The 23,331-nt window shown below is 38.9% G+C and overlaps 3 protein-coding genes and 1 long non-coding RNA gene across 4 annotated transcripts; 1 reads left to right on the top strand and 3 right to left on the bottom strand.

The window, feature by feature from the left end:
- Positions 1 to 4,335: 4,335 nt before the first annotated feature.
- LOC130711743 (uncharacterized) lies at positions 4,336 to 5,685 on the top strand. The gene is made up of 2 exons (XR_009010752.1): positions 4,336 to 5,137; positions 5,239 to 5,685. It is a non-coding gene; the product is annotated as an uncharacterized LOC130711743 (long non-coding RNA).
- A 2,272-nt stretch (positions 5,686 to 7,957) lies between these two features.
- Positions 7,958 to 10,418, bottom strand: LOC130711742 (uncharacterized). Its single transcript, XM_057561463.1, has 5 exons — positions 9,972 to 10,418; positions 9,703 to 9,836; positions 8,820 to 8,967; positions 8,606 to 8,712; positions 7,958 to 8,508 (listed from the first exon to the last, which is right to left on the bottom strand). The coding sequence occupies exons 1-5, from the start codon at positions 10,276 to 10,278 to the stop codon at positions 8,467 to 8,469; spliced, it is 738 nt and encodes a 245-aa protein (XP_057417446.1). The 5' UTR covers positions 10,279 to 10,418; the 3' UTR covers positions 7,958 to 8,466.
- A 3,741-nt stretch (positions 10,419 to 14,159) lies between these two features.
- LOC130713055 (uncharacterized) lies at positions 14,160 to 16,133 on the bottom strand. Its single transcript, XM_057562857.1, has one exon. It carries the CDS (start codon positions 16,131 to 16,133, stop codon positions 14,160 to 14,162), a length of 1,974 nt encoding a protein of 657 aa, XP_057418840.1.
- Positions 16,134 to 16,295: 162 nt separating this feature from the next.
- LOC130714939 (LRR receptor-like serine/threonine-protein kinase FEI 1) lies at positions 16,296 to 21,833 on the bottom strand. The gene is made up of 13 exons (XM_057564921.1): positions 21,538 to 21,833; positions 21,232 to 21,373; positions 21,071 to 21,142; positions 20,893 to 20,964; positions 20,733 to 20,804; positions 20,478 to 20,549; positions 20,322 to 20,393; positions 19,647 to 19,753; positions 19,355 to 19,531; positions 18,934 to 19,266; positions 18,335 to 18,583; positions 17,342 to 17,475; positions 16,296 to 17,262 (listed from the first exon to the last, which is right to left on the bottom strand). Exons 1-13 carry the CDS (start codon positions 21,620 to 21,622, stop codon positions 17,038 to 17,040), a joined length of 1,812 nt encoding a protein of 603 aa, XP_057420904.1. The 5' UTR covers positions 21,623 to 21,833; the 3' UTR covers positions 16,296 to 17,037.
- Positions 21,834 to 23,331: the final 1,498 nt, after the last annotated feature.

Here is a 23,331-nt window from a genome sequence, read left to right as displayed (position 1 = left end):
TTACTAACAAGGTCTACTACTTGGGCTCCGGATCAAAAATACTAATACTCAAAGATATTAATTTCTATGCAATAACCATGTAAATAAGTTTTTCACAATCATTTAATCACAACTTTCCATTACTTATTTTAAATATTAATACATTCAAAATTAATTATGAGCTAGCAAAATAAAAGGATGTGATTGAATGGTTATGAAAAACTTATTTACACATCAGTGCATATCAAATCCTGCATGTAAAACTAAAAATCTAAATTATAAGAAAATATTAAATATATTATTATAAGAGTTTAATGGATATGCACTAACAGTGTAAAATAGTTTTACACAGTCATCCAATCAAAGCATGCCACATAGGAGAGATAATTACATTGGACTTTAATTTTAATTAAAAGAATAAGATATTTTCTGATTTGGCGGAATTCAATTGGATGTCTGTGTAAAACTATTTTACACTGTCAGTGCATATCCATTAAACTCTTATTATAAACTATGTTTTTAAATAAATTTTGGGAACTTAAAATTCTAGTGGAGGAGTTGTACACATTTTACCTTAATATGTCATGCTTTCTTTATAACAATTTTTTACAAGTTACAATCTAGTTATTGACATTCTAAGTAATGGTATAAAGTGTTCCAAACTCTCTCCCACGTTAACGTGTACCAGAGTGACGTGGTTCACAACGCTACTGCCCGATTTAATAGTATTACTTCACAGAGTTCTTTGCGAAGTTCCTATCACAATTCTCGGCGAGTAGGACCGAGAAGGTGACCATAGCTACTTTGTTTACCATGGTGCAACGGGAGGGCGAGTCCATCAAGAACATTTAGCGCCCATCATGGGGCTACGATAAACCATCTCCTTGATCTCGGGGTGAGAGTCATGGCTGGTTTTACCAAGTCAACTACTGCGACAGCGAGAGCGGCAGAACAGATGGCCAAACCTGCTTTGGCGACAGATCTAAATCAAAACTCAATCATGCAAGCCATTTTTGAAAGATTAGAAGGGATGCAACGAATGAACGAGATCCTGCAAGCACAGGTGGTGTAGCTGACACAAGAGTGGAATGATTATCAGAACACAGATCGGAGGACTGCAGCGACAATGGTCAACTTCCAACCTTTCGTCGCGACAGTTGCAAACACAGTTATACCGGAGCATTTGAAGACATTAGTTTTAGATCCCTACTTAGAAGATAAGATCCGCGAGAGCACCTAAACTACTTCAACACTAGGATAATAATCGCTGGTGTCACATACGTTGTCAAGTGCAAGCTCCTACCTTCCACTTTCTTGATGTCAGCGATGACGTGATTCACAAATCACAACACTTCCGTCCGGTTCAATAGCAGACTTCACCGAGTTCTCTGCGAAATTCCTGTCACAATTCTCGCGCGAGTAAGACAAAGAAGGTGATGATAATTGCTCTGTTTACTGTAGCGCAGTGGGAGGGCGAGTCCATCAAGAACACAGAGCTATGTTAACAAAATAAATAGTCATAAATCTGACCACTAAAATAGTGAAATATACTTAAAATAGAAACTTTTCATGAAATTAATCAATGGACATGATTACATTTTCAAATACAACCATAGAGGATTCAAATCCAAACTTTCAAATGTCTTGAAAAAATTTCTATACACCATCATCATGTTTAAAGAGTCACGACTTAGCCCAAATCAGTAGTTATGCTAAAACAATCCCTATCAAAGTAGCGGGTTACAGAAAACGATATTAAAATATGATTATGGTCAGTAAGTTACTAAACATGGTGATAATAAGATTAAGATAGATTATTATAACTTTATAAGTAGTAATATTGATAAAAAGTGGCTGAGATTGCAAGAGTTTAGGGTCAACCTCACTGCTTAATTAACATTATCAACTCTTATTTTGGAAGGAAATTGCGTGATGAAGGGTCCCACACTTTACGGCGTAACCCCAAATGTCCACTCTCAACATGCCACGTGACATGTCTCCTCGAAACCCAAAGAGTCAATTTTACCCTGTTTCTCACCTCACCAACACTAGTAACAGTATAAGATTATTACGTGTACGGTGACGATGAAGCCACGTGTTTCCCATTTACTAATTTTTTTCATTTTTTTTTCTAGTCAAACAAAAAAGGCAAAATAAAAAGGAGGAAGCAACAAGCAAGATTTAAGAGCGACCACCAAATGCGCAAAGCCAACTGTCCACACTGGAATCTACACGTCATGATGGGGCCCAACAGACGTTGACCTTACTCGAACGTGGCTTCTTATATGTGATTAATTGACCTAGGACAAAAAATATCTGTCACCATGTCTTTATTTATTTATGATTTCTAATATTTATACACAACTAGAAGTCTGAAAGATGAAAAAAATTAATAGTTTGAAATTTGAATAGGACACATAGGCTAAGCATGAAAATTCAGGTTAGTATTTTTTAAGTACTACTGATATTTGGTAACTGTGGTGAGAAAATAAAAAATTGCATGGAGCTTTAAAAATACTCCAGTGTTATAAAACAAATAATACATACATGGTCATGATGATGGATAATGGAGAAAATGGAATCAAAACATTTGCCAAAAAGGATGGAATCATGACACGTGAAGGCCAGATAGGCAGGAGCACCACCACAAATGGCAGTTTACTTTACTTGTGATGCATTTTTTTGTCTAATTTTATAAGATAAAATAAAATAAGAGTTTAATTCCTATGTACTATGAGTGTAAAAATTAATGGTAGTTGATTTAAGTGGTACATACTTGATTTTTCTTAAGTAAGGTCTCGGGTTCGAGTCTTGTGGATGGAAAATTCACTGCTAGAAGAGTTAGTACCTAGTCCCACCATGATGTGAATGTTTCCGGTTCGAACATGATTGCCCCGAAGGAGGATGTCTATAAGCAACAAAAAAAATATCAGCGTAAAAAGGTTTTAAACAATCATTCAATTAGAATTCATCAATTGAAGAGATGTGGTTAAATGCATGTGTAAAATTCTTCACTGTTAGTGCATATAAATTAAATTCAAATCAGACATATAAGATGTGGAAATACGTCACACCATTCGTAGGATCCTATATAACCTACAAGCGTCCAAAAAGATATGACCCAAAATCGAATAAACTGCTCTTGTTTTTTTGTAACTGGCTCGATTGTAGTTCTGGACGGATCAAAAAATGGGTTTGTATGGGTTCAGCCGGTTGATTTCGGATTGGGCTGTATATCAACCGAAGTGACCCAATAAAAGAACCAACCTTAGCCCAATTTAATGTGCATCCCAGCCATTTATACGGCCCAAAAAAAGCCTCTCTCTCACACTTGTTGTGTGGCTTAAGTTAACCTAGCCATCATAGCACCACTCAATTTTCACATTCACCTAAGTTAACCTTATTGTCGCTTTTCTTTCTCTCTTAGGTTCAGAGCTTCTGATCTTCTCCTTTTGGCTTCTCCTATCATTAGGACAACATACCCTAGTCTCTTCTCTTAACCTTCACCTCATGAACACCTCCCTTAAAAACATGCAAAACAATCACACAAGAGAGGGGGGATGCTCATTAAAAGGAGGAGATGACCGAAATTGATGAAAACATTCTCGAGTGACCAAAAGTGATGTGAAAAGTCCATATATAGAGTACGTAAGCACTCTACTTTAAGACCTTAGTTAAGAAACATGTATCACTTGAAACAACCATCCATTCAAAATATATCAATAATATTTATCATTAAAATAACCAAAAAATCATGTGGGGGCAATTTCCCCCCATAGATTTGCCGCCAGTCTTTGGCTCTTGGGTTTCCATGGTTGGGAACTCTGCTATCTTGCACATGGAGTTGTTGGCTATTTTTTATGGTTTGGACTTGGCTCGAAAGAAAGGGTTTAGGTAGGTTTATTGTTTCTCTAACTCTCTTCATGCGGCGTTCTTAGTAGAGAATAATCCCTCCAATTGTCACACAATGGGAGGAAAAAATTGTTTGTATCTTAAGGTAGACGACAATTGTGTGATTTTTCTTGCCAAAAGAGGAGTGCAAGAGACGCATGAATTTATCATTCTTGACCACCCTTGAAGAGATGGTATATGAACTATCTTGCAAAAAAAAAAATCAAATATAATAATTTTTTTAAATAACATCAAAGTTTTTGAAAAATATTTTACACTTTTTAATTTAAATACAGCTAGCTTTTTAAGCTAAAGGCAATTAAAGTTTTTGGTGGATTGACAAGCTGCTTTTATTTTTATTTCAAAGTTTAAATTAAAAGTAGCTTTTCAGTGTTAAAAATATAATCAAACACTAACTTAGACGAACAAACTAAAGATAGAAATTAAACGAGAGCAGTCGTTCTTGAAACAAACTTCACCTGAGAAATGAGCCATAATCATTGGACTTTCTAACTTATATCATGGGCGCTGCACATTGTTTACTCCATTAAAGACGTTTAATATAAGGGTTAACTATCATATTGGTCCCTGTCTTTGTGTCGCCGTCTGAATTAGGTCCCTCGCCGGAAAAATTATTGAAAAAACTCCTCTTCTTTGTAAATCGTTTGAAGCAGGTCCTCGCCGGAGCCCGGAGCTCCGGCGAGTGATGATTTGGAACGCTGAGTGGATTAATCGTGCTTACATGGATTTTAAAAAAAAGTACAAAATAAAAATTTAATAACACATCACATAATTAAACCGAATTAATAAAAATAAAACCTATTAAGTATTAGCAAATCTAACCCAATCTAATAAACAAAATCAATTTTCCCCAAATTAACCAAAATTCCCAATCTAGGGTTCTTCTTCTTCCTGAGCATCAACACTCACCTGCAACCTAAAACCCCAACCCCACCAGTAACACCACCTGCAACCTCTACCTCCACCCCCAACCCCCACCTGCAACCAGATCTGTGAATCGAAAACCCAGAGGATGACGAAGGTGCGAGGAGGAAGAAAGGGAGACCCAGAGGTTGGCGGAGGTTCCTGTCTTTGTTTTTGTAATTGGTGGTTTTCGTGAGTGACATGTCGGGTATGGAGAGGCTTCAAAGGATGTTCGCGGGTACAGGAGGAGCACTAGGTCACCCTCCACCTGATTCCCCCACCCTCGATTCCTCCGAGCAGGTTTACATCTCCTCCCTCGCCCTTCTCAAAATGCTCAAACATGGTAATCACATGCTCCTCTTCTTTTATTTCAATTGATTCACTTCACCAACCCAATTTTGAACGAAAGCCCGAATTTTGAAAACCATAATTTTTCTCGTACAGGTAGGGCTGGACGGCTGGTGTTCCTATGGAAGTACCAATGGGTCCAAGACATTGGGACAAGTGGGGCACAGGTGGTGGAATAGAAATGTCTAGGAACTGTAAATTAATAGGAGGTGATGATAGATAAGGAAATGTTGGTGTTTCTGATGATTTTTTGTTGAACGTGGTGTTTCTGATGATGGGTTGATGAATGTGGGATGAAAATGAATTAAAAGATTGAGTTTATAATGAGTTGATGATTGTGTGAATAATAAACGTTAGTATGGGTTGATGAGTGTATGATTATTAAGATTGAGGCTTTAGATCTTGAATTTTTAATCTGGGTATTGAAGAAAGGGGATGAAGATGATAGGATGGAGAAGATGAAGATGTTTGTGAGATGAAGAAGGAGATGAAGATGTGTTTTGATTTTCAGGAAAAGAAGAAATTTTATGATGAGTAATTTAATTTAGTTTGGGTTTTTAATTTAATTTAATTTTCTGGTGTGTCATTTTTATTTTTTAAATCCACGTAAGCACCATTAATCCACTCAGCCTTCCAAATCATCACTCGCCGGAGCTTGGAGCTCCGGCGAGGACCTGCTCCAAACAATTTACAAAGAAGAGGAGTTATTTCAATAATTTTTCCGGCGAGGGACCTAGTTCAGACGGCGACACAAAGACAGGGACTAATATGATAGTTAACCCTTAATATAATTATGATCGACTAAACGAGTAATCTTGCAATTAAAAAAAGAGAAGTGAATGACTGATGTTAAAGATCCCACTATAACGACTTAGCATCACAAATGGCAAATTATGAAATCTAACATCATAAACACCAACAACCCAATTTTGTGCACCAGAATCAACACCATTTTTTTTTGTCTTGAACTTTCTTAATTCCATATATGCATATTCTACTGTGATTAGTGCAGGTATCCCTAATAAATAAAACCATTTTTCTTTGAGCAAAACATAAATAAAGCCAGTTGATGTGTCGTGTGTTTCAACTTTTTGGAGACCATGCCACGGGTGCTATGATAGTTGAGTTAGTGGCTTCTTGTGGTCCTTAACTTTTTCAATGAACTGTTGTTATGCTTTGTTTCTGTTCATATTATCAGATAATGATTGGCATGATGGTGAGGTTGGTTTTCCATTTGCCATTGTATCAGATAATTATTTTTTAATTTTTGGAGAGAGTTTTTGTTTTTTAAATATCCTTTTAAAAACTTGAATAAATAGAGTTTTTCCCTTTTTGGTTTTTCCCCTTTATGATGTTGGGCTATGATGCAGGTTCACTGATAAAGCCCACTGCTTGTGAAGAGGATGGGGAGAGTGCTGTTACACTGCTGGCATAGCCTTGTATTTTCTTGTTATATCTCTTGGGCTGTGTATTATCAGCTTTGTTTCTTTGGGCCTTCGGCCTGTTTTAATGATAATCATCCATTGACAAAAAAAAAAAACATAAGTGCTATTTAGCAAGACTAAAAGCGTACAACACATAAGATCTTTTTCATTCTATCTCTCTTTGCATTTTTTCTCACATCAAATATTCTATCACTCATTTCTCTTATTCATCTAAGGTGGAAGTGGAAAACAAATGTAAACAAAACATTATTGGTTACGTAAATATGTAATTGCTCATCCTTGTGGACCAGAGCTAGGGGACTAATGTTCTGGGAGGCGGTAAAAGCCGACCACCCCACCACCCAACCCAGCTCGACCACCGGCTCGAGACTTGAGACAATCGTGATTGGCCGAGCATGCCACGAACTGGCGGTATCAAGCGCGACTACAACCAGCTCTGGGGATAAGTTCTGAATCACCTCAACCATCGCATCGCTAACCCTAGACACTAGTTGCAGGGGGCTAGGAACGAGGCTTGAGGTTTAGCCCCTACTTACTAGGAACCCCTGACCGTCACATCTCCAAAGACCGCAGGAACCACAGACGGATCCAACGGTGGAGGAGCGCCCAAAGTCTAAGCATTCATGACCTCACCTAGGGCTACCCTAGCCCTTCAGACAGGTATATAAGGCTCTCTCACTAGGAGCTCCAGTCAGGTATTCAACAATCTAACACTTAGAGTTTTCTCAACTATCTCCCCTGAACTAACTTAGGCATCGGAATGCCTTCACAAGGACCCCTCCCGGGCTCAACTACAGTGCTAGGACTCAACCCTCCATCCTTCCCAGCTCCAAGCGCTACACCCCCCCTCTCCTCAGCACAACGTTTCGTCTTTCCCCTCTCCTTCCACCCCTCCTCGAGTGCTCTTGGTCAATTCCCCCTGTCAATATGCTAGTTGTTTGGGGATCTATCGTGCAATGAATCATTTCCCGTTAAAAATAAAAGCTGGATGAGAAAAAGCCTTCATTAAATTACTTTTGATGAAGGAAAATGATATGTAGTACAAGAATAACTTGTTTCCTGGCCAATTTCTATTTTGCAGATTATGTAGTTGTGACTGTTTACTACAAGATTTAGCTCATCTAAAATGAAAAAATGCCACTTTAGAAGATAGCATCACAACATTTAATTGAGAAATTGAAGGATGAGTTTAAACATCATAATTTGTTATCTACCTGCAACTTCATGATTCAATCAACAGTTGTGATAACTTTTTTTTACTATCTAAAGCAACTACCTTACTTTAGAAGAGCCAATCATTAAACGTACCCATGCTGGGCAATCACTGTTTTCCTAGAAGATAAAACATAGGTGTTCTTGGCAAAGGGGGAGAAAAAAATACAGTAAGCATTAATTGATGAAACAAACAAGTCATGCTTTCAGTTTCACTGTTTCAGGTAAGTTATTCGTCACTATTTGTACACCAATCTGTTCCAGCCTCTGATGAGTTGGATCCTTTCCTATACATATATAGCTTTCCCCTGTGTCTACCAAAGGAGGCAAACTAGATATACAAAAGTTTACAAGTAATTATTAACAAATATTTTCAGATACAACGGACTTGATGAATGATGACCCATAACATTACCAGTACTATTTTGCAACTTGCTAGCTACACTTAGAACCATCCAATTTCCATTGGAGCCTTGCTTCTGGAATAAAAATCTAGGACAAACCTTTATTTTGATCCGGACATGCTTACTACTCACCGATTCTGAATTCTGATCAAAGAATGTTCTACTGGTCCTTCAGTAAATGAAATTAGAAGAGATAGCAGAAGTGTAGGTAGCTTCTTTGCTACCTTAGGAGAGATGTATCTTTCAGCTTTGCAAAGTAGAGGTCAAAATTTGAAATTTTGCTTCAAGTATAGAACCACCTCTTTCTGAACAAACAATTCATGTCTATCAATTAGTAAACCTGCAATGAGGATCTCACTTTGGGAAACATGGATGCTAGAAGTATAATAACAGATTGCTTACAATCAAACAGAGCAGAATGCAACACGCAGCCCCTGGATACAAAGCATACCAGAAATTCAAGTGATGCAACTTAACTCCATCAATGAAAATCAATGGCATGGCTACGGCTGCATATATTATTGGAATAATGTAGGTAGCAAATTTTGTTAGCTGAATGCTGGAGCTGCATACTTGATTCAACAACAAGGCGACAAAGACATAGAAGCAAAAATACCTGGGGGATGAACCGTGCCGGTGTAAATCATGTAAGCAACGCAGGCTGCGACACTAGCACTCTTGGCCAGCAATCCAGGTCCGAATATTGTGAGGGCCAAAACACCTATGACTGCACAGCCTATTTGGGACATGAATATACTGTACTTCTGCATAATCACAAATGGTTGATTTCGGGGGAGTTTGAAAGAGTTTTTAAAAGCTTATCTTGAACTTAATTTATCTTAAAGTATAATTACCTAAGACTTATAAAAATAACTGATAATATATTAATAAGCTCTTTTAAGCTTGTTCCTTATCCAATAAACTTCTTGAATCTTGTGAATAAGGCTCATTGATAAGTGATAACCTCTTTTGACATAAGATGCACCTAGGTAAACAGTTTAATTAAGCACTTATAACATATACTATAAGCTTATTTGAGAAACTTATTGAAATAAGCTAAAAGTAGCTTATAGGTAGGCATAACTGATTATGCATAAGCTAATTTAAGCAGTTTATGAAAATAAGAAATTCTGTTGGTTAAGGGAGTTATAAGAGGTGTTAGTTTAGCATCAGTTAACTGTTAGTCTAAGAGTTAGGTAGTAAGAGTTAGTTAGAGCGATGAGAGATTATAAATAAGAGGGAGAGTGACATAGGAGGGTATCGAATTTGTAATCGGGAAATTGGGAAGTGTTATGGTCTCTGGAATACCAGGGAATGGTTGTAGTGCTCAGCTCATACTTTCAATAAACTTCAGTTTCCTTTTTGATTCATTGCTGGTTCTTATCAGAAACCTTATATAGTTTTCAAACATATATCAACAAATTTTAGACAAAACACTCATGATAGTAACTTAATTAAATTGTTTATGTTATCAAGGCCAATATTTATAGGAGTAGTACCCGGGCAGAAGGAGCGTTAGGCGTGGCGAAGAGGAGAGCAGAAACTGCCCCTAATGGAGCAGTTGTGATTGAGAGTCCTTTAGGTGCCAATAACTGATCCAGCTTTCCCAACATTGCCATAGCTACAAATGCCCCTGATGAAATTAAACATTCAAATGTCTTCAGAATTTGACACAGAAAATGTTGAACAAAAATGTATTCACTATATTAAATATATGAAGTTTTCCATTGGAATTCTGAAATTGAATGTAATTCTGAGATTGATGAACCTGCAGAGGGCCATAGAATCTCGCTGAAGGAAGGAGTGGAAGACGCTTTGGGGGGTTTCCAATCATCCCAGATGGATTGAGAAGCAAACTCGCTTGATGCCTGAATTACATGTTGTCCTCTCCTTCGTTTATAGCAATTTTTATTAACTGCCCAGTAATCCAAAACCAGTGCTTTCCCTTTGATGAATCTGCTAAAAGACAAGGAAGCTGAGGAAGAAGAAGAAATTGAAGATGGTGGTGGTAATGATAATAATGGTACCAAAGAGTTGGTGCCACTGCAAACAATCCCAGATGACAATTGACTCATTTTTCAGGTGTTGAATGTTCTGGTTATGATTGATGTCTTAATCCTTGGAGACCCTTCATACGTATTATGAAAGGGTGTGAGAATGTGGAAAACTAGAGAAGACAACACACGACCATTGAGCGTTGAAACAGGACAGGGATGTGAGCCTTTGAAGAGGCCCAAAGGTCACCCCAACAAGTCAAGAGCCTAAAAAAGCCACTTCTTTCTTCTCTATATTAGTTTTTCAAAACAAGCCCTAAATGAAGGTGAAAGAAAAAAAGGAACAAAAAAAATATCATATCTTATCAATGACTAGTAATTCACTATTTCATTTCGTTTTTCTTTTTGTGTTTTGTATTTGACAGTCATGAGATTAATCCTTTGAGGTTCGGAGATCATATTAAGGTGGTAGAACCCTCCCCCCCCCTCATTCTCTGTACACACCAAACGTTGAGAATTGAACATTGGATTAAATGCTTAAGGAACTTAGTTATCTACCGACGGTGCTGGAATTTGTTGGTTTGATTACATTACATAATGTAAGCGCTTGTTTGGGAAATGCTTTTTTATTTGCTGAATAGTGTTTCATTTTTCAAATGTTGCCAGGCAGTTGAAAAAATAAACCTTCTAAGTCCAAAATACTAATTGAAACTAGTATGATGATTACAGAATAATAAAATATTATAATTTGCCTTTTCATTGTTCCGGTTAGACAACAGAATAATTAGATTGATTTGCATTTTTTGGAAAAGGATACCAAGAAATAGTTATACTTAGAGCTTATAACCTACATAACTAGACATTATGAAATTAAGGATTAGAGATTACAGACCTCACCTAAATGCATTTTCATTTCAATCTATTAAGAGCTGTGAATTTCTGTTGAAAGTGTTTTTAAGCGCTAATGGAAATCCAAACTTGTTAGGAAACAATTTGTCCAACAATGAAACAGTTCAGAAAATAAGGTAAATAAGCAGAGAATCGATTGATTATTTATTATAGAACTTTGGAGAATTACAGAGAAGAGGAATGGATCCCTTTCTTACCAGAGCGTGGCTCCTTATAGGAAGCTATTGCTTCCTATCCATTACAGAATACAGCTATGCAAAAGATACCTCTCAACCCCCCTCTAACTACCTTCTTATACCAAATCTAAATACAATCATTGGCTCCCTTTCTCTCTCTGCCTAATGTTAATTTTGTTAGGAAGAAAGTTAGTTATCAGTAGATTCCCTTTGTCCCCTTCTAGAATACACCTTCCATACCCTGGGCCCTGGGTCATCTTGTGCCAAAAGCCCATTCTGATTATTATCCTTCCTAACAATGCTGCCTTCTGAAGACACAACCTTGTCCTCAAGGTTGAAGACAGGAAACTCACTTCGAATTGTAGCTAGGTCTTCCCAAGTTGCTTCTTCTGGTGTCTTCCCCTGCCATTGAACCAAAACCTGAGAAATGCTCTCTCCCTGGCGAAGAATGTCCCTTCGAGCTAACACCAAGGCAGGTTGGATTGAAGGCAACTCTTCTCCATCCAATTGTTCAGGAAGTCCAGGCTCCTCAACATAGTTTCCCACAGCTTTCTTAAGTAACGAAATGTGGAAAACAGGATGAATTCTTGCCCCTTCTGGCAGCTTCAAACGATACGCCACAGCCCCTACACGACCAATAATTGGGTAAGGACCAAAATAGCGCGCAGCCAGCTTAGCATGAACCCGATTAGCCAAGGACACTTGACGGTGAGCCCGGATTTTGACAAACACCCACTCTCCTACTTCGAATTCCTGGTGCTTGCGTTTTGAATTTGCCTGCGCGCGCATTCGTTCCTGAGCAGCCACCAAATGTTGTTTCAACTGACGCAACGCTTCATCCCTATCTTGGAGATCCTTTTCTACAGCTTCCACTCGTGTCTCTCCTAATACCCAGCGAGTGAGAACTGGTGGCTTGCGGCCATACACGGCTTCGAATGGAGTTTGTTGGGTAGCAGAGTGATAGGAGGTGTTGAACCAATACTCAGCCCAATGAAGCCATGAAGCCCATGTCTTGGGTTGATCTGCCGCAAAGCAACGAAGATATGTTTCCAAGCACCGATTGACAATCTCAGTTTGTCCATCAGATTCGGGGTGGTAAGCCGAGCTCATCTTGAACTGTGTTCCCTGTAAACGAAACATTTCCTTCCAAAAATGGCTCACAAACAGAGGATCACGATCGCTGATGATTGAAGAAGGAACACCGTGCAAACGGATGATTTCTTTTGCAAAGATTTCAGCAACACTGCGCGCAGTGTAGGGGTGCTTTAAGGGAATAAAGTGTGAATACTTGGTTAAGCGATCGACAACCACGAAGATGGCTTCGAATCCCCTAGACCTTGGCAACCCTATAATGAAGTTGAGCGAAATATCTTCCCACACTCGCTCCGGAATTGGTAGAGGCTGAAGAAGCCCCGCTGGAGATGAAGCCAAATACTTGTGGCGTTGACACACGTCACACGCCTAAACGAATTCCTGAATCGTCTTCGTCATCCCTCGCAAATACAGATTTGTTGCGATGCGTCGATAGGTGCGAAGGAACCCGGAGTGGCCACCGTGTGGAGTGGTGTGAAATTCTTCGAGCAGCTTAGGAATCAAAGATGATTTGTTGGAGATTACCACACGGTCTTGATACAGAAGTGTACCCTGTACTACTCGATACCCAGGATGAGCTTGAGGATCTAGGGCTACCTCACTCACTATCTGGCACAACTTGGGATCTTTTTGGTTCTCGTCAGCAATTACCCCTTGCTCTTCCCACAGTGGATAAGAAACCAGTGGCCGCAACTCCCCTGCTTCATCAATTCGAGACAAGGCATCGGCTCCCTGATTAGTCTTTCCTGGTTTGTAGATAATTTCAAAATTATAACCCAATAATTTCGCGGCCCAATTCTGCTGATCCCCTGTGACAATCTTTTGGTGCAGAAATTCTTTGAGGCTCCTTTGATCTGTTGAAACTACAAATTTGCGGCCCAACAAATAAGGCCGCCAATGTTGGATTGCCAATGCTACCGCCATTAGTTCTTTCTCATAAGCAGATTTAGCTAAGTTTCTTGGACCTAGAGCTTTGCTGAAGTATGCGATTGGGTGTTTGCCATAGAGTAGAATTGCTCCGATGCCAATTCCCGACGCATCACACTCCAAACGAAATTCTTGGGAGAAATCAGGCAACGCAAGGACAGGGGCAGTAGTAAGCTTCTCTTTGAGATCCTCAAAAGCTTGTTGAGCTTGTTTTCCCCAATTAAAAGCATCCTTCTTGGTGAGTTCAGTGAGTGGCCTCGCAATTTTTCCATAGTTCTGAATGAATTTCCGGTAATAACCGGTAAGCCCCAAGAATCCACGAACTCCCTTCACATTCTTTGGTTCTGGCCATGATTTCACACTTAGAACTTTATTGGGATCCACTGCCACGCCTTGCTCCGAAATTAAATGCCCCAAATACTCCACAAACTTGGTTGCAAACTGACATTTTTTCTTGTTTGCTGTGAGCTGATGGTGTTGCAGCACCTCAAGAACCCGCTCCAAGTGTAGCATATGGTCGCTCCAAGTTTTACTATAAACCAATATATCATCGAAAAATACCAGCACTCCGCGCCTTAACATGGGACGAAAGACCTCATTCATGAGGCTTTGGAACGTCGAAGGAGCGTTCATCAACCCAAAAGGCATTACCATGTATTCGTAGTGCCCTTCGTGTGTGCGAAAAGCCGTTTTGTGAACATCTTCTTCCCTGACCCGAACTTGGTGGTAACCCGATTTTAAATCGAGTTTGGAAAAGAACACAGCACCATGGAGCTCATCCAAAAGTTCCTCAATCACCGGAATAGGGAATTTGTCTGGCACTGTCACACTATTTAGGGCCCTGTAATCTACGCACATTCACCATGTCTGATCCTTCTTCTTTACTAAGATTACAGGACTAGAATAGGCACTTGTACTTTGCCTAATGATTCCAGCAGACAACATTTCTCTTACTTGCTTCTCAATTTCATTTTTATGGTGGTGTGGGTATCGATAAGGTCTCACATTCACAGGCCCTTTTCCTTCCTGGATGGTGATACAATGCTCCCTTCCTCTTCCCGGAGGTAGACCCTGTTTTTCCTGAAAGACCACATCAAATCTGTACAGTAGTTTGTCCAATTCTTCCAATTGTGACGAATTGATTTCTCCAGGTAACTGCTTGCCAGCCTTCTCTTCATTCCGGGTTCCTAACAGGCCCGGTTTCCTCTCACCGGTAGCAGTAATGCTCTGCAAGGCCTCCATATGTTCCCCTCGAGTATCCATCCCCTGCAAGGTGATCCACTTCTTGTCGCTCCAGAAACTCATCAATTGGGTGTCCCAATTCACTATGGTATCCCCCAGAGTCTTGAGCCACTCTATTCCCAACACAATGTCAGGTCCTCCAAGATCAAACAACTGCGGGGAACAACGAAGATGATACTCCCCCATCTCGATCTTCAAACCTGCACAACGCCCCTGAGCTTGGGATTTGTACCCATCGCCCAACTTCACCGTCATACGTGGGGTGTCCACCACTTCCCAACCTAACCGGCGTACCAGAAAACAATCCACGAAGTTGTGGGTAGCACCGCTGTCCTCAAGCACGACCACCGGTACTCCGTTAATGGTTCCTCTGAGCTTCATCGTCCGCGGAATTCCTCCGGTTTTCATGCCCAACTCACATAAGCTCATCAAGCTGAGCTCTCCTTGTGTCTCTTCCTCGTCTTCGTTAACTTCCATTGCCAGCATCTTGCTCTCATCAAGCTCTTCACCGTCTTCCTCGAGAATGAGTAGTCGGAGATGCTTATCGGGGCACACATGATTTCGGTGATACGGCCCACCACACTTAAAACATAACCCTTTTTGCCTACGCTCCATCAACTGAGGATAAGACAAATGATTAAAGCCTCGATCCCTTGGCCCAGCTCGTCGAATGTCTCCTGTGTTTTTTGTTTGGTCGCCTCGAGGATTTGAGTTTGGCCTGTTGACAGTTTGGCCCGTTTCCTTATTCCCCTTGACCCATATCCACTCCGTACCATTGCCCTTGGTTGCTCCACTGAACCCGGATCTGGATCCGTTTCCCCCAAAGCGGTTTGCTCTGGCCTGACCCGCAACCCCATCTCCTTTCACCTCCTTCTCTACTGCACGCGTCACCACCAAAAGACGAGCTCGGTTCACACCGCCCATGGCTACCAAGCTGCGCACCTTGCCCCTGATTTCCTCCTTCAACCCATGCAGGAAATACCCTTGGTATTGTTTCTCTGGAAGCTTGGGAATCTGAGCAGTGAGGTACTCAAAATCCGTGATATACTCTTCAACGGTTCCTTGCTGACGGAGCTCCGAAAGTTGTTCGTAGACGTCGCCGTCGCCATTCCCACCATAACGCTCCAACAGTGCGTCGCGAAACCGTTCCCAGGTCAGCTCCTCCTCAGTTGCAAGGAGTGAGTTGTAAAAATGTATGGTTCCACCCTCCATGCTCAGCTGAGCTAAACTCACCTTGACTTCCGGTGAAGTTTCTTGCACCTTGAAATAGATCTCCGCGCGAGAGATCCACCCCGCCAGGTCTTTCCCATCGAACATCGGAAGTTCAACTTTCTTGACCGATTGGCGAAATTCGTTGAGAGCCTCTCCTTGCAGCACCGGTTGATCCGATCCAGACTCCCTCAGACCCACCGATTCCGGAGTCTTTTCCCTAGGTTCACGCTCCGGCCTAGCATCGCCGGAATCTACATCAATGCCGACAGACTTCCCTACCGCCTTCTCGACCATCGTCCCCAGCGTCGTGGGTAGATCCTTCATTGCTGTTGTCACCGCCGCAAGTGCGGTGCGGATCGCCGCTAGCTCACTCTCCATTGCGTCGATTTTGGCCTCCATTTGAGTGACTGCAACCCTGGTGGTTTTCTTGGGTGGCATCCACTGATCCCGATGAAGCAGATCCGGCAGGTCGGACCAAATTGTTAGGAAACAATTTGTCCAACAATGAAACAGTTCAGAAAATAAGGTAAATAAGCAGAGAATCGATTGATTGTTTATTATAGAACTTTGGAGAATTACAGAGAAGAGGAATGGATCCCTTTCTGACCAGAGCGTGGCTCCCCTCTCAACCCCCCTCTAATACAGAATACAGCTATGCAAAAGATACCTCTCAACCCCCCTCTAACTACCTTCTTATACCAAATCTAAATACAATCATTGGCTCCCTTTCTCTCTCTGCCTAATGCTAATTCTGTTAGGAAGAAAGTTAGTTATCAGTAGATTCCCTTTGTCCCCTTCTAGAATACACCTTCCATACCCTGGGCCCTGCGTCATCTTGTGCCAAAAGCCCATTTTGATTATTATCCTTCCTAACAAAACTCATACATAACTAAGAAAAATGGAAGAAAATCGCGCTGTGGAGCACTAGCAATCACCATGCACAAACTAATTGAGCTTCACAATAAACTAACGTGGCATGAAACCTAATAACACATAGTTTTGAATCAGACAGTGATGACATTTCATAGCATGAATGGAGGTCATTCCAAATACCAAAAAACCACTGCAATGTCCATATCCCCCATTTTGGGTTTGTTCAAGCCACCAGCAGCAGATGGTGAGAACAAGGGGTTGACAAAATCTATTCACAAATGGATGTTGTTGCGTACTTGCTACCAGAATGATCTCTACAGGGACAGAAAAAGGGGCAAGAACACTAACAAAACAGTTAGGTAGTAGTAGAAGACATGACTTCAATGTTCAACCGGGATTACTTGAACAATTAGCTGTGATCTGAATGAGACTCGTAAAAATCACTTGGGCAAGGAGACATGACTTCTTGTTCCAGCAACTGTAACACTTGGTTCATGGATGGACGGTCATCTGCATTTGCATCTGTGCACCTTGCTGCTAGCTCAAGAATCACTTCAAGAGTTCCTGCATCTGCATCAGTGCATCTTCTGTCTACCACGTCTTCCAATCTGTTTTCCTTCTGTAATGTGTTCATCTGCAAATAAATTGCTCAAACTTTAGTCCATTGAGTTTGAAAAACTTCATGAGCAAACAAATGTGCATAGAAAACTTACCCAGCCAACAACATTTAAACCTCTATTCGCAAAGGAAGGATCTGTAGGCCTCTTTCCAGTCACAAGTTCCAGCAATAGAACTCCAAAGCTATATACATCTGACTTCTCAGTGGCTCTCCCACTTTGTAGATACTCTGGTTCATGAATACAAATTAAACATTCAATCATTTAGTTGTTTCCAGAGGTATTTCGTGTTAGAAGTATAATATAAAATCATTCATATATGCTTCACCCAGTAACTTAAGCTATTGGGATAGTTGGTTCATGACATGATATCAAGGTCTTTATTTGCCCCAATTATTCTAATAAAAAGTTGAATCTATGCAAAAGGAATGTGCATTGTTCACCTTTCAAGGCCAATGGACTCTTGTGTGAGGTGTCACGTTAGAACTTAGAAGTATAATATAATATCATTCATGTGTCGTCTTCACTAAATAGCTTCATGACATTTCGAAACCAGTTCACAAAATTACATGTAGCAACTCTTATATATCTTTATCACTGGTAAAGATCTCAGTCAAACTGATGATATTTACATTTTTGGAACAAGATGCATATCAAGGCTACAAAATTTTGGTATAACCGTATAATTATTTATCTATGCACTTGGGAGAAGAAAAGTAAATCACGGGGCCTCATCAAAGTTTACCTCATCAAAGTTTAAAGTTCAAACTTGAACATCAAACATATCTTATAGTCACTTTTTCTTGCAGATTTCAATACTGTCACTGAAATTTCTAAGAGTTGGTATAAGGTACTCAATTTTTATGTCCATCAAGTTGGTATAAGGTACAACAATTCAGCTACAGTTATTGACATAAATCATTTATCTTCGCATTTATGTCCAGGAAATTGATTCATTGAGACATTATCAAACTCTTTTTAGCATATTTCAATGAGGTAACAAGCAACTAGCGTGTATTTATGTATGTATGTAACACAACTCTATATAACCAGGTCACCAGCTAGTATCTAGAACTACTAATTACATACCTGGTGCCAAATATCCAAATGTGCCAGCAACCACTGTTGTAACATGGGCATCTTCATCAACCAATAGCTTTGCAAGACCAAAATCAGAGATATGAGGCTCCATGTTTTCATTTAGAAGGATGTTGCTGGATTTTATGTCACGATGCACAATTTTCGGGCAGCATTCATGGTGCAAGTATGCCAAACCCCTGGCAGAACCAAGGGCTATATTTAGGCGATCATTCCAATTCAGTGGTTGTTCCGTATTTTCTGGTAGCAAGGGATTAATGAAAAAAAATTAGAGAATTGAACAACTAAAAGAAGTGTGATCATAAAAATGCAATAGAAGCAGTAGGACCATTGGGTCATTGACTTCTAGCTTTGGGAACATTAACAAATGACACTACAAATTTAAAACATTTATGTGGCTTTACATAAGTGCTACTCCTAGCATACTTGCTAATAGTTTGTGTTGCTAAGCTCTTTTTCACTGAGATGATAAAGCTTAGTGGATTGAGAATACACCAAAAGGACAGCCTATGATTTCCAACTCTGCATTATTGTACGATCTTTCACAAAAGAAGTTATGCATAGTTCAGTGCATACAAAATGAATCATACCGTGCAAGAGATCATCTAAGCTTCCTATGGCCAAATAATCATAGATAAGTAGCCTTGCAGAAGGGAGCCTGCAGTAACCGCGTAGGTTTACTAAATTTATGTGCTTGATGCTACCCAAGATCTCAAGTTCTCTTTCAAACACTTGATCACACCCTTCACGACTTCTGTCAATCCTCTTAACAGCAAATGTACCGCAATCATTCATCACCATTCGGTAAACAGTACCAAATCCTCCCGACCCCACTATATCCTCTTCTTCAAGGGACTCCAGTTTTTCTATGATTTCAGATGACGTGTATGGAAGATCACCATGGAATGTAATAAGTTTTGTGCCTGTTAAAAGATTAGGTTAGCATTTGCTTAAAAATGAACATCTACTATTAATGAGAGGAGCTTGGTACTGAAACATCACAATTCTTACTTGCTTCTGGATCAACTTGTTTCTTGACATCTGTGTATCTCATAACAGCTCTTTCCTTCTTCGACAATAAACGGATCCAGAGGAATGAGAGGGTTACAAGGAGTAAAAGTCCCAAAGTTGTCATGGCACCAATTAGCACCACCTTCATGTAATGTGAAGAAGATCTTTTGGTAGGGACTGCATTTATTTAAATGTTCATAGTTATCATGCAAATCTGAACTCAAATGTAAACCAGTTAAAACTTAAAACCTAATGATAGTGTTTAGAAATTAAATTCAAAGATTTGACTTGCCTGCAGCTTCATCACTTTCAGCATGTGGTATCACTACAGGGAAACCAAATGATGTCCGACATGGTTTCTGGATTTGCCGCCCACAAAGGTCTAAATTGCCAATAAACCTATTCATATGAAATTAATCTATAAATTGCAGTATAAAGAGACAATGAAACCATTCATGGGACAAATACATAACCTAAATAGCAAGCAAAACAGTACAATGACAATCCAAACAATATTGTTTGGGGGTGTGGGGAGGAGAAAACTAAACAAGTACAATGCTGATATAAAGCGATTTTTCACCATCCACAATTCAATCAGAGCAACTAATTACTGTCCGCAATCACAGCTAACATTATAGAGGCAATAAATTTAACAAAGCACAACTTGCATTATTTTCAATTTCCTTACATGTCGGAACTAGGAATTATAAAGCGTAACATGTTGAGAAATCAAATATGAGGCAATTTGATCCACAAACTTGAGCATTCAGATAATTTATAACAAAATATGCACTATTATATCTGACTCTTATGATTTAATAATTAAAGAATCACGGACTTCAATTCAAGCTTTCGAACATATCACGCAAGAGAATAAATTTAATCATTATTATTACAAAATCTCATTGAATTCTAAACTGTTTGGCTTAAAGGCTACAATGTAGCTTTCAAAGGCAAGAGTACATACGAGTTCTTCTGGAAGGTGCTTAGTACTCCAATGTCAGGGATTTCTCCAGAAAAGAAATTGGTAGACAAGTTCCTAAGATTAAGAGGATCAGCATAAACTGAAATATTAAGTTATCAAAATCATCATCCCACGAAGCTATAGGCTAAATAGACTTACAGAACTTGCAAATGTGGGAGACGACCAAGAGAAGAAGGTATAGCACCTTTGAATGAGTTGCTTGACAAATCCCTGTGTTTAAACTTATTATTAAAATACTAAATTGAAATATAAAATGCAATTAGAAACAAAAAGTATCCTGGTCTAACTGAAACCAGAACAAGAATAAGTCCACAGCAACCAAATACTTGAAACTGGTTGAAAGCATTATGAACTATGAAGAATTCATGACAAAAACAAAGAGAGGGGACTCACAGTATATTTAAAAATGGAAGGTTTCCAATATCTGATGGTATGCCTCCTTGGAAATAATTAGCCCTCAAGTACCTTTCAATAGAATGACATAAAAAGAGTGAACATTTAGGGAATGGACATGACAAATTTCTAGAAAAGGAAAGTGAAATATTTCACTTACAGAGCTCTTAGCTCAGTGCAATTGGTAATTTCATTGGGAATAATTCCATGCAAGCTGTTCTGATGAAGTGCCCTGATTCATTGCAAGCCATTGAATTATAAAATTAACAATGTCATACATAACTCAGGAATGTAAACCCTAAAGTCTACCAATGCTGAGAGGAACATATTGTACTTACAATCTCTGGAGCCTGCTGAGTTTACCAATGCTGGGAGATATAATGCCTCCGAGTTGCGAGTATGGCAAATTACTGAAGAACAGAACACAAAAAGTGTCAAACTCAGCTAGGAAAAGTGGGAAAATGCAATAGAATGAAGAGGATGTGCTGTTTTTGCATACATTGAGCGAACTCTTTGTTCGCCATCGCCGGGATGACAAGTGATGCCAGTCCAAGCACAAGGAGACTCATCAAACTCTTGCCAGTTGCTGAGAACATTCTTAGTGTCATTCAAAGCACCCTTGATTTCCAACAATGTCAGACCTAAAAGATGAACAAAAATTGCTTCAAGTTGAAAGTTGAAACTAGTAACTACTAAGAACACAGCTATTCTACCAAAATAAACAAAGAAAATAGTAAAAACTGTTGAACACAATATAGAAGAGGGTTTGAAGCTGAAAAAGGAAAAAGGGGTTCATGTTTCTTACCATCCTGGGTGAGAGCAAGAGAGGAAGGGGTGAAAACTGTAGTGAAAATCAGTATGAAAACCCAGATTGGAAAACCCTTTTCCATTTTCCTAGTTTCTGAAATGGGTGGTTTGAATTTTGAAGGTGTATGGGTGGAAATGAAACCAGTGAGTGGCTCCACACACTGAGAGAGTGAGTGTTAGAGTGATGATGATTCCAGTGGGTAAAGTGAAGTTTGAGGGTTTCTCATGACAATGTAGACCCAACACACAACAAAACACAATAGGACAATAGGGTTTTGTTTACCTTACCATAGTTTGTTGAACTTTGATATTTGAACTGAAAAATGGAAACAATAATAATAATTTGAAGCATGAAAAAACTAAAAAGAGAAAGAGGGTGCTTTTGATTTAGTCCAATATTTTATGAAGATGGTGAAAAGGACAATTTTAATGAAAAGTGTGCAGTGTGTAGTGTGTAGTAGCCGTTGTTCAGAGAGAAAATTCAAAAACAAGAACCTTTTGAACCACTTGCTAATTTAGGCTTTGAAGATCACTTGCTGCTAATGGTCAAACTGTGATGAGTACTAGCCAATGGGTAGGTGCCACGTAGGATAAATGGATTGTACGTGTCTACTAGCGCGTGGTGTATATTGCGGTGCATGTCTGAGATATGCCAGACATTTAACATTAGAATAATAGAGCATTGATTGATTAATGGCGGGATCGGATGAATTTTGTTTCTATTTTCTGATTGTATTGTACCATCTCTCTTGGATTGGTACAAATTGTACATTTATACCAAAATGATTTGCATAAAATATGAAACGTGAGCTAATAGTTACTCAATCAACAAGGTGTAGGTTTAAAATGTGGATAAAATCGCTTCTCATGTGAAATCAATTTTTTATGTTTTTGATGTGTGTTATTGTAATCTAATCTCATTCCTTCAAAATTCATGTTTTACTAACCCTAATATGTTATTCTCTTCATTCCCTTTCAACAATTTTTTTTACAAGATTATGATGTCATTAGACCTATAGACGCTGAAAATAACAATTTCACGGATATGGATCAAGGGTATATGATTATTGTTGATCCCGTGAGTGTTCCTCAAATTAATGGAAATTAGAGGCGGTGACATAGTTTGTTTTAGGTTTGAAAGAATAACAAATAAAATTATTGAAGTTAAGGTGGTGTATGGAAATATTTAGTTAGTTGTTATTCATTCCAAAATTTAATCAGTTGTTTTGTCTTGGGTATCTTTCGTGGTTTTGTTTTTCTCAATCTACATGAGATGATTGTTCTCATGATTTACTTTATTTATCAAATAAAATTCAAGATTAATTGTTATTTTTTTCATTCTGAAATTGTTCTCATGATTTACTTTGTTTTTCTTTTGTTTTACACGTACAATTTTTTTCCTTGACTTCATCACTTTGTCTTGTGGGCTGAATCAAGCTTGATATATTTGACAATTTTGCATTCATCAGCGATTTATAATAATAACATACCCATATATGCTCAATGGTGCTTCTTTTCTTTGTCATCCTTTTGGGGTCAAGATCCAAACAAGATTATATATAAAAAAGAACTTTAGTCAAATAGCAAAAACACTTTTTTACCATACATTTTTAAAAATAAAAATTATTTTTAATAGCCAATTTAAGTTAGTCTAATATCAATATCATTCATGCCAAATTATTCCTTTATACGATTTTTTTTAAAAAAAAAAACCTTTTGAAATAAGTTCCATTTTAAAGATAAAAAAATCATTTAAATAATTAATTACGAGAATCCCATTTTCCTTGGTTTT

The sequence above is a fragment of the Lotus japonicus genome, chromosome 4, assembly GCF_012489685.1.
Source record: "Lotus japonicus ecotype B-129 chromosome 4, LjGifu_v1.2".
In the NCBI taxonomy this organism is placed as follows: Eukaryota; Viridiplantae; Streptophyta; class Magnoliopsida; order Fabales; family Fabaceae; genus Lotus; species Lotus japonicus.
This window is presented reverse-complemented; position numbering and strand designations above follow the sequence as displayed.